The sequence below is a fragment of the Miscanthus floridulus genome, chromosome 17, assembly GCF_019320115.1.
Source record: "Miscanthus floridulus cultivar M001 chromosome 17, ASM1932011v1, whole genome shotgun sequence".
NCBI lineage: Eukaryota > Viridiplantae > Streptophyta > Magnoliopsida > Poales > Poaceae > Miscanthus > Miscanthus floridulus.
In genome coordinates this window covers 93,798,977-93,809,969 of record NC_089596.1, presented here as the reverse complement: position 1 = coordinate 93,809,969, position 10,993 = coordinate 93,798,977, and the positions used below count along the sequence as shown (strand labels likewise).

Below are 10,993 nucleotides of genomic sequence, written 5' to 3'. Positions count from 1 at the left end.
TCCTATCTACCAGGCTTGACAATCTTCTTGGATGGACTAGCCACTTTGTTTTATCATGGGTCCGTGAGTTCTACTCTCTTTGGATTGACCCGAGGCACATGTTCATTCACTTTGCATTCAGAGGCCATGACTATAGGCTCCAGAGCTTGAGGGTCAGAGAGATTGGCAGGATTCCAGAGTCACCTATACACCTTCATGAGGTTTACTATGGCTAGACAGAGCCTCCGAGAAGCCCTCATGGCAGACTTATGCCACCCACAGATCTTGTCCGACCGTGCTTCACAGAGCCATTTGGTGAGAGGTAGAGCAGGACACCACGTTACCTTACTCCTATAGCTTGACTTCTTGATGCTATTATGAGGAGAACTTTGCTCCTGAGGATGGGTTACCGCGAGGGCTTGACTCGCATTCCATTGTGGCTAATATATCACTTGGTATCTCAGTTAGTCTTTGATATTTGGGATGTGATACTTTCAGAGATGGAGGATACACTAGCATAGGGCTTCAGAGGTCACCATCAGCTACCATATGCTCATTAGATCACCTTCTTGATTCGTAAGGCAGTTACACAGAAGTGTCCTAAGACGATGGAAGAGTATATAGGTGCTACTACTGAGTTTCTTCCATATAACATGACCTAGATGCTCCGCCACAGAAGTGTAAGGACACCTCACCAGCCGAGCCATCTCCCAGAGGTACCAGAGACAGTAGGATGAGATCATCAGGGCCATTGTTGCTATAGAGGAGGAGGAGCTTGATGCATAGCAGGCGGATGTGATTGAGAGCGACCCTAGTGACAGCTCTAATGATGACTATTAGCCTATTCCATAGATGGCTCCTCGACCACACGATAGAGAAGCCAGTGGCTCTAGCTCTGCTCCACCACAGCCACCACAGACAGACCCAACTCTTCGAGCTATACTTGAGCGGATAAGGCAGGACCAGGCATGCCAAGCACAGGAGATCGCAGCTGCACTTGCTCAGGTTTAGGCTTGATAGGATGAGTTCTAGAGGCAACAGTAGGCCATGCAATAGCAGCTTATGATCTAGTAGTAGTTACTTGGCTTCATGCAGCATGTCTTTACTACTATCAGGACCACTCCTCCATAGTCTACACCTTAGATCGGTCAGCCTGCCACCACTTCAGTGACTCCAACTATACAACCTAGTGGGCTTCAGAGTTAGGGACCACAAGCTACTCAGTTTGCTTCACCTACAGAGCAAGTGTTCTAGTGGTTTGCCTCACCAGTGACAGCTCAGGGTCCTCACTTTGCTTCTATTATTATAGTCTTCACTCTACCTCAGAGTTCCTCAGTGCTAGTGATGGACACCCCTGTTTTTAGAAGTCTTGGTGATACATTCAGTGAGCTTATAGGGTAGCCTATACCTCCAGAGCTACAAGTCCCTGTCTCTACCACAATTGCTCCTATTACTAGGACTACTGAGATGATCCTATCGTCTTTTGCATCGTCCGAGCCAGTTACTTCAGTTATTTCAGCGACAATGACAGTAACAGATGTGGCTCCACTTCCTACAGTGATACTTCTAGAGTCATAGGCCACACCAGTTACTGAGCAGACTCAGACCGCTTCACCTTCACTTCCAGTGATAGAGGGTTAGACCGCTCAGAGCTCAAGGTCAGAGGATGATGCTGCTCAGTTCCAGATTTCTCATCGCACCTCAGCACCTGACTCGTCTGCTCCTATTCTGTCATCCAACCCTTAGGTTTTGGTGCTTGACGCCAAAGGGGGAGAGGGATCGAGTATGTTAGATCTAGGGGGAGCCATACATCTAGGGGAGCATGTGATTTGTTACTTTTCATTTCTTATGTGTGATACTCTATGTATTCACGTTTACTTTCATGCATTGCATTACATACATGTGATTGTGATACTTATATGGCATGTGTGCTCTCTACTTTGATTTATATATATGTCATGTAACTTGGTTATGCTCATTTGCTTTGCTTCCGCGTTTTACTCCGATTCAAATGAGCTTTACTTCTTATACTTATGCTTAATTCATATCTATTGAGTACACCATGTTGGCTTGGGTCGTATAAGCATGTCTAACTCCTTTGTTCTTATTGTCAAAAGATTATATGAACCAAGTATGTTGAAAACCTCACTAATCTCTTCTACATACTCAAGGTTGTGTTGTCATCAATCACCAAAAAAGAGGAGATTGAAAGCATTTAGTCCTCTAGTTGGGTTTTGGTGATTAATGACGACACGAGATTACTATGACTAATGTGTGTTTTGCAGCGGCAATTTAAGTTAGGTCATGGTAATGGCAATTGATTGGACAATCATGGTTGTCATGCCCCCATCGATGAAAATCGTTTTAGTTTTTAAAGGATGGATGACAAGGTTAAGGATAGACTAGTTCTAAGTGTCGTTTGGTGTTGAGAGACACTTAGAGTAGTTTAGGACTTTGTTTTTTCTTTGGCCGTACTATTAAGGGGGTATGAACTAGTATCTTGACCTAGGTGAGACTAGTGGGTTTGGTGTGGTGCACACTTGTCAAATCTAGCACCAGGTAGCTTAGGAATAGCCCTAAGATCAATTGGAGCAAACTTTATTCACATAGAATTTTGAGTTGAAAGTGAAGGGAGGGTCAAATGACTGACCGGACGCTGGTCTGGTTGTGACCGAATGCTGGAGGGTGAGTCCGATTAGTTCATTTGATCAACTGAAGTTGTCTGGTTGTGACCGGACGCTGAGTGAAAAGTGATCGGACGCTAGGTGCCTATATCCGGTCAACTCCAAAGATGTTCTAGAGAGGGATTTTCCTGATCGGACGCGTTCAGTCAGTACTGACCAGACGCTGGTTAGGATCCGGTAACTGACCGGACGCTGAATAGCGAAGTGACCAGACTCTGGGTGCCAGCGCCGGTCAACATTAGTAAGGTTCCAGAGAGCGTTTTTTTTGATCGGACACGTCCGGTCAGTGCTGACCGGACGTAGGTCAGAGTTCGATCAGAACTTAATGGCTTTTTCTGACATAGTGATGGGGATAACTAACCAAAGTGTCCGGTCACCCTGACCTGAGCGTTCGGTCACCCCGCAAAGTGATGACTCAGCCTCCAAGCGTTATGTTTTGAATGAGGGGGTATAAATACTTACTCCACTCGTTTAAGGGAGGACTCTTGCCCATTTGTTCAACTGAGAAACACCATTGAGAGTGCAAAGGAGAGCATGAGCCTAGTAAGATGATTGAGATTTGAGAATTCAAGATTAAGGCCTCATTAGTGCAAGGAGAGTAGCAAGTGTATATCCACCCTTCTCATTAGGCTTGTCATGGTCAAGTGAGAGTTTGTGCTTGTTACTCTTGGTGATCACCATCACATAGATGGCTCGGTGGTGATTGGAAGTTTGGTGATCATCCGACGAAGCTTGTGGATGACCCAACTCAAGTTGTGAGCGGTTGTGGGTAATTCACCACGACAGAGTGTCGAAGAATCAGCCCGTAGAGAGCACTTGATCCTTGCGTGGACCAACGAGGACTAGTGGAGAGTGGCGACTCTCTGATATCTCTACAAAACATCGCCGCGTTCCTTTCCCGCTCTTTACTTTAAGCATTTACATTTGAGCAATTAATTTCTTGTCTTTACATTCCTAGAATTGCCATGCTAGAGTAGGATTAGAACTTAGGGTACAAAACTTTTGTGCGGTATATCAATAGAATCACATTCTAGGCACAATGGGTGAAGTGGGCTAAGTATAGGACTTAATTATTGCAAAGAATTTAGAATTAACACAATTCACCCCTCCTCTTAGGCATCTTGATGCTTTCAATTGGTATCGAAGCCTTGTGCTCACTAAATTAGGCTTAACCGCCTAGAGAAAGATGTCCCACGGGGATAGACCTCCTCCTATATTTGAGGAGAAAATCTACATTGAGGCTTATTTAGAAGCTTTAGATGTTAGAATTCTTAGAGCTGCCTCACAAGGCTTCCCAAAACCTAAGGATCCCACACACCTTCAAGGGGATGAAGTTAATTACGAGAAATGGAATGCAAAGGCTAGAAACACCATCTTTATAGGCCTTTGGAAAGATGTTTTTAACCGTATGTGGAACCACATGGACACACATGCACTATGGTTGGACATTTTGCGCTCTATGAGGGAACAAAGAGTGAGCGTGAGGAATGCTATCTTATTATGAAAAAGCTTAGTTCATTTGAAATGCTCCCTAAAAAAAGTGTTAATGAGATGTACTCACGCTTGAATGTTCTTGTAGAGAAAGTCAATGGGCTAGGACTTACACAAATGCAACCCTCCGATGTTATAAGAAAAATATTGAGTGTCCTCCCCATTGATAAATATGGGTATATTGTGACTGTGCTTCATCAAGGTGATCTTTTCACCGCTACACCAACTCAAATATTAGGAAAGATCAATGCACATGAGATGTATTAGCACATCACACCACAAGATGGCTCTTCTTCCACCAAGAAAGGCTAGCCAAGAGAAGAAGGGCAAAGCAAGAGTTGAATATGAGAGCTCAAGTGATGATAAAATTGATGATGCAAGTCTTGCTCTTATAGTGAGAAGAACCGTCAAGATGCTTAAGAAGCTCAACAAGAACGATGTCAAGTTTGATGGCAAGAAGAAGAAATTCTTCACTAGCAATAGAAGGAAGCCAATCTCCGAGATGGATTGCTATAATTATGGAGAACTTGTTCATCTAACTCATCAATGCCCCAAGCCCAAGAAAGACAAGTATAAGAAGAAGTAGAAGGGCAAAAAAGATGACTTAAGTGATGAAGATGATGATGAGAAGAAGAAAAACAAGCCATACAAGAAGTATGACAAAAGGAAGGATTTCCATAAGAAGAAGAATGGTAAGACATACATAGTTGGTGATTGGCTCACAGATATTGATTCATCAAGTTGCTCATCCGATGATGAAAGCGAGAATAAGAAGGTGGCCGCTGTTGTAATTGATTCTTCACTATCTTCACCGATACCACCCTTTTGGACATCTCGATCCTTTCACAGATTTTTTTAAAATATGATTAAGTAGACAATTGTAGTATAAATTTTAAAACATAATTACAGAAATCAGACAAATTTAGTAAAAAAAAAATATGCGGTAGATTTGTTTGTTTGAGTCAGAATCTGTGTAAATAACACATTCCGGCTAGGCTAAAAAAACAAAAATGCTATACAACACACATGTATTTTAGCATAAAAAAACACATGGATTTTTTTTTTGTCTCTCTCTCCCTCTCTCTTTTCAACCGTCTTCTCTTTCTGTTTTGTTTTAATTGTTGCTCGTCACGGCTGGCTCCTTGCGATCGGCTGGCTTCTCTCCCAAGAGACCGTCGACGACGCTGTTGGCAACGGCAACCACATCGACTCGACGCTGACCAGCGGAGCATACGACCTGCGCAGCAATGGAGACGAAAACACATGAAACCGTTTTTTTTTCTTGCATAGAAAAAAAATGTTTCTTGTCATCTGTGGATCTATGATCTTATGATTATCTGAAGGTAGAAGAAGGTTAGAGATATAAAAAGGATGAAGGCTCTTAGATCTTAATTATATGGTGAAAAAAAATTCATATGTTGAAACAACGTAAAACTTTTGGATAAACAGCCTAAAAAAAACACATTCCGGCTGAGACAGAAAAATCCACTGTCTGGTAGTCTACTCGACCACCAGTTGATAAGGGGGAGAATTCACCTCGGCGGCTCGTCCTCGCGCCGATGGCGGAGCCCAGTCCTAACCCGACCGTGGTGCTGCACGCCTGCCTCGGCGTGGGCCACCTGATCCCCATGGTGGAGCTCGCCAAGCAGCTCGTCCGCCGCGGCCTCGCTGTCATCATCGCCGTGCCGACCCCGCCGGCCTCCACTGCCGACTACTTCGCCTCCTCCGCATCCGCCGTCGCCGCGCTCGCGGCCGCCAACCCTGCCGTCTCCTTCCACCACCTCCCGGCCCCGGACTACCCTGCCCCTGACCCGGACCCCTTCCTCCAGATGCTCGACGCGCTCCGCCTCACAGTCCCCTCCCTCACCGCCTTCCTCCGCTCCCTTCCCTCCGTCGCCGGGCTCGTGCTCGACCTCTTCTGCGGCGACGCGCTCGACGCGGCCGCATCCACCGGCATCCCGGCCTACTTCTACTACACCTCCTGCGCTGGCGTCCTCGCCGCGTTCCTCTACCTTCCCCACTACTTCGCCACGACGGAGGGCGGCCCCAGCTTCAAAGACATGGGCAAGGCGCTCCTCCAGTTCCCCGGCGTCCCGCCGATCCCGGCTTCGGACATGCCTCACACTGTCCTCGACCGCACGAATCGGACCTGCGCCTCGCGGATCGTGCACTACGGTCGCATCCCAGAGGCGCAGGGCGTGCTAATCAACACCTACGAGTGGCTGGATGCGCGGGTCGTCAGGGCACTCAGGGACGGCGTCTGCGTCCCTGGCCGCCCCACACCGCCGGTGTACCCCATCGGCCCGCTGATCGTCAAGGGCGAGGAGGCGGCGGAGGAAGGGGAGCGGCACGTGTGCCTGTCGTGGCTGGACGCACAGCCGGAGCGGAGCGTGGTGTTCCTCTGCTTCGGCAGCCTGGGCGCCGTCTCCTCGGCGCAGATTAAGGAGATCGCTCGCGGGCTGGGGAGTTCCGGGCATCGGTTCCTGTGGGTCGTGCGGAGCCCACCGGAGGACCCGGCAAAGTTCTTCCTCGCGCGTCCCGAGCCGGACCTGGACTTGCTGCTCCCGGAGGGCTTCCTGGAGCGGACGAGCGACAGGGGGATGGTGGTGAAGATGTGGGCGCCGCAGGTGGAGGTGCTGCGGCACGCGGCGACGGGCGCGTTCATGACCCACTGCGGGTGGAACTCGGTGCTGGAGGCGGCGTCGGCCGGCGTCCCCATGCTGTGCTGGCCGATGTACGCCGAGCAGAGGCTGAACAAGGTGTTTGTAGTGGACGAGATCAAGGCCGGGGTGGTGATGGACGGCTACGATGAGGAGCTCGTGAGCGCTGAGGAGGTGGAGAAGAAGGTGAGGCTGGTGATGGAGTCCGAGGAAGGGGAGAAGCTCAGGGAGAGGCTGGCTATGGCAAAGGAGAAGGCTGGAGAGGCGCTGGCTGATGGCGGACCGTCGTCGCTGGCGTTTGAAGAGTTCTTGAAGGATTTGAATCTCGCCAAATGATCATGCACAGAAGTGAGCGTCATGGTTGATCCTGTTACCTGATATTAGCTTGGACTATGATCTATGTGTGCCCTTTCCGGGTTTGTTCAGGAGATTTTAACCTGCAGGGTCAAATCCTCTTCAGTTTCTCTCTAATTCTCACCAAACTGAACAAGGCCTCGATGAGATAGCGGAGCATGAGTTGTGAGTGTTTGACAAATAATATATGCTGAGAAATACATGCATTATCTTCTGGGTGATGAGGAACTGCGAGCTTTCTTCAGTAGCATATTCTAGCTCAAATCAGAATATGCTATACTAGCTACAATCATCAGTGAATTGATTCAGAAAACAATGTAAACTGACAATCACAATCACATTTGATCAATTCTACTGATCCAATTTGTCGGTGTTTTGGAACCGGGGGTCCCTCTACCGACGAGTGAATTTGTGCTGCGTGCCCCTAATCCCGGATGGTAATGCAAAGAGACACAAGGTTTATACTGGTTCAGGCAATCGAGACCCTACGTCCAGTCTGAGAGATCGATCTTACGTTCTTTGCATCGGAGTGCTCGTAGTAGGGGGTTACAAGCTAGGTGAGAGAGGGAGCTAGCCCCAGGTCTCGACGAGGGTCGTGCGGGCTGCTTGAGGCGTTGTTCTCAAGTAGCGTAGAAGTGTGTCGTTCTATCGGTGTCTTCGTCCTCTCCTACGAGGCCCAAGTCCTCTCCTTTTATAGTTGAAGGGAGAACGAGGGTAGTACATGTATCACTATGCGACGTAATGTCAATAGAAGTGGCACGTCCGAACCCTGTGGCCTGTCCTGGTGGCGGCGTGGCCGTGGGAGCGATCCGTCCTTGGAGTGCTGGAGCGACGTGGTTGTCCCATCAGGTCCTGTGCGTCGTGGGAGCCCCGGGAATGTCTCGGAGCGGATGTGACGGCGAACGTGCAAGCCCTGGTGGGCAGATTGTGCGCGAGGCCGAGGCCTGGTTGGTGCTGAGGCTCATGCTGCGGTGGGGTCTCGGCGGGCACGAACCCCGAGATTGCCGAGGCCCCGGTGCACAGTGCCGAGGCCTTGAGCGGGCGGCGAGTCGCGGGTGCAGCGTTAGGACACAGTGGCTAGTAACCCCCGTCACGCTCTGTCCCAGGTGCTGATCCTGGACACAGTTGTCGGTAACCCCCGCCGTGCCCTGTCCCAGCCGGTACGGCGTTGATGCGACTTTGGGTTGCATCGGCCATTCTGTGACGTTGAGCCGCGGTCCGGCGGGGATTGCGGGAGTCGTTGAAAGTATTAATGAGACGTGACGTGCTGTCGAGGTGGGGGCCGTCGGACCACGAACAAGCCGACCCCGAGCGACACAGAGAATAAGGCCTCGCACGAGACGGAGGTTAGGCCCCTTGCCGAGGCCTCCTCTGGGGTGCCTCGCACGAAGCGGAGTTGGCGTCGGGATGCCGAGACCTCCTACTCCATAAACGGGGGCGGTGTGTCCGAGCCCTGTAGCCGGCCACTGTTGTGGTATGGTTGATGGAGTGGCCTCGTCCTTGTGTAGAAGTGACGCGCCGGTCGTACTTGATCTTGTGCGTCGTGGGGCTCCAGTACAGCTTGATGCAGGGCATGGCGGGCGTCGTGCTGGTCATCGTGTGATGACGTCGTAGGGAGCTGTGGCTCCACAGACGGCGAGGCCGAGCCATCGTGGGGGGTTCGGTGGACATGGATCCTCAGGCTGCCGAGCCCCTGAAGCATACCGCCGAGGCCTTGGGGGGAATTATTGATCCTGGGTGCTGATTCCGAGGCCACAGTATCTCCGACATGGCTCCCCACGCTGCGTTGTTCTCGGGGCAGGGGTTGGTAGCACAGTGAGGCATGGGCGTCAACTATGTGCTTTAGTGGTTAGCACAGTGGCGGGTAACTCCTGCCCAGTCCTGCCTCCTGTCCCGTCGGCCATTCTGCTGTACTGTGCCGAGCATGCGGCCGATGTCAGGGCAGCAGTTGGCCGAGTTAATGTGACACGATGTTTTGTCAGAGGGGCGGGAGAAGGAAGAGGCAGCGGAGTACTGCCGAGCCTGCCTCGCGTGAGACGGAGAATCGGCGGCCCGGCCGAGGCCCTCGGTGGGGGGTCGCTCGAGGCCAGTGGTGAGGGGGCCTCGGGCGAGTCGGAGAATCGGCCGAGGCCAGTGGTGTTTAGCTGGTTTCGACTTTTTCGATGTCTAAGCAGCCGTTTTTTGGTTCGTGCTTAGGGTACCCCTTCTCACCGTATCCGACAGTAGCCCCCGAGCCTCGGGGGGAGTGGAGGCACTCCCCCTGAGGTTCTGACGAGAATTGGCTCTTGATAGTTCCTGTTGGGATGGTGTTTTGTACTTGAGGTTTCGGTGGGTGCGCGCGAGCGCACCCGCCGGGTGTAGCCCCCGAGGCCCTGGAGGGGTGATTTCACTTCTTCAGGGGCTTGTTTCTCTTTTGAGTGAGGGGTTTTCACTGTGTTTGCCGGGCCCGTGGGCGCGAGTTCGGATCGCCGGGCTTCGACGATGCTGCGGAAAGAGCCCCTTAGCCTCTGCCTGGAGCGAGAGGGCCGTCAGGGGTCCCCCTGGCTTTTTGTACGACCCTCGTGCCACCTTTTCGCTCGGAAGGAGGGGTGGAAGGTGCCATGCTACCCTCGGTGGGCGCGAGCGACGGCATTTCCGGTGAGCTATTATCGGGTAAGTCCGAGTGGAGGCCCGTACCCCGTTCGCTGGGGTCGGCTAGTGGTCCGGAGACGCGCTCCAAGAGTACCGGCGGGTTTCTCTAGTGGGTGCCGAGGCCGTTCGCTGGGCCTCGGTGGCTCGGTGCCTCCCTACGGTGGGATCCCATTCGGAGACCTCCCTGCCGGTCTCGGACACGACACAGGGCGCGCTCGTACAGGCTCGCCCGTAGTCATCCCTGACTCTTTTGCCCTGGGGCGGCTGTCGAAACCCCTAGGGGCCCAGCCTTCGAACCCCTGGACCGTAACGGACTCGGGTCGTTTTGTCTTTATCTTGGGTGCAGGAAGAGCCCCCGAGCCTCCGCACGGAGCGAGAGTGCGGTCGGGGGTCCTCCCGACTTTTTTGTCCGTCTCCCGCATGTCCTTTTCGCTCGGACAGGGGGCTGTTTGCCGAGCCCACTCGTGTGCGAGCCTGAGCCGCTGGGTCTCGGCAAAGTTGCAGGAGGAGCCCCCGAGTCTCTCGCATGGAGCGAGAGAGCGGTCAGAGGTCCTCCTGGCTTTTGGTTCGCCCCTCGCGCGTGAGGGTCGTCCACCAAGCCCCCCTCGGGTGCGAGCCTAGGTCGCGGGGTCTTGGCGTCTTTTGCAGAAGGAGCTCCCTAGCCTCCGCACGGAGCGAGAGGGCCGTCAGGAGATCTTCCGGCTTTTTGGACGACCCTCGCGCTTCCTTTTCGCTTGGAAGGAGGGTTTGTTTTGCCGAGCCCCCTCGTGTGCGAGCCCAAGTCGCTGGGCCTCGGCAATGGTTTGCAGGTAGAGTCCCTTAGCCTCTGCGTGGAGCAAGAGGGCCGTCGGGGATTCCCCTGACTTCTTATTCGACCCTCGCGCTTCCTTTTCGCTCGGAAGGAGGGGTGGAACATGCCGCGCTACCCTCGGTGGGCGCGAGCGATGGCATTTCCGGTGAGCTGTTATCGGGTAAGTCTGAGTGGAGGCCCGTACCCCGTTCGCTGGGGGTCGGCTAGCGGTCCGGAGACGTGCTCCAAAAGTACCGGAGGGTTTCTCTAGTGGGTGCCGAGGCCGTTCGCTGGGCCTCGGTGGCTCGGTGCCTCCCTACGGTGGGATCCCATTCGGAGACCTCCCTACCGGTCCCGGACACGACACAGGGCGTCCCAAGCGTTTCGCTTGCTTAGGCCTCGGC

General features: G+C 52.3%; 1 protein-coding gene across 1 annotated transcript; it reads left to right on the top strand.

The window, feature by feature from the left end:
- Positions 1-5,640: 5,640 nt before the first annotated feature.
- LOC136516671 (anthocyanidin 5,3-O-glucosyltransferase-like) lies at positions 5,641-7,319 on the top strand. Its single transcript, XM_066510135.1, has one exon. The coding sequence runs from the start codon at positions 5,714-5,716 to the stop codon at positions 7,148-7,150; it is 1,437 nt and encodes a 478-aa protein (XP_066366232.1). The 5' UTR covers positions 5,641-5,713; the 3' UTR covers positions 7,151-7,319.
- The last annotated feature ends 3,674 nt before the right edge of the window (positions 7,320-10,993 follow it).

Bases quoted from the DNA above. Each gene is read 5' to 3' on its own strand.
- LOC136516671 (XM_066510135.1), top strand. From the start codon at position 5,714: ATGGCGGAGCCCAGTCCTAACCCGACCGTGGTGCTGCACGCCTGCCTC.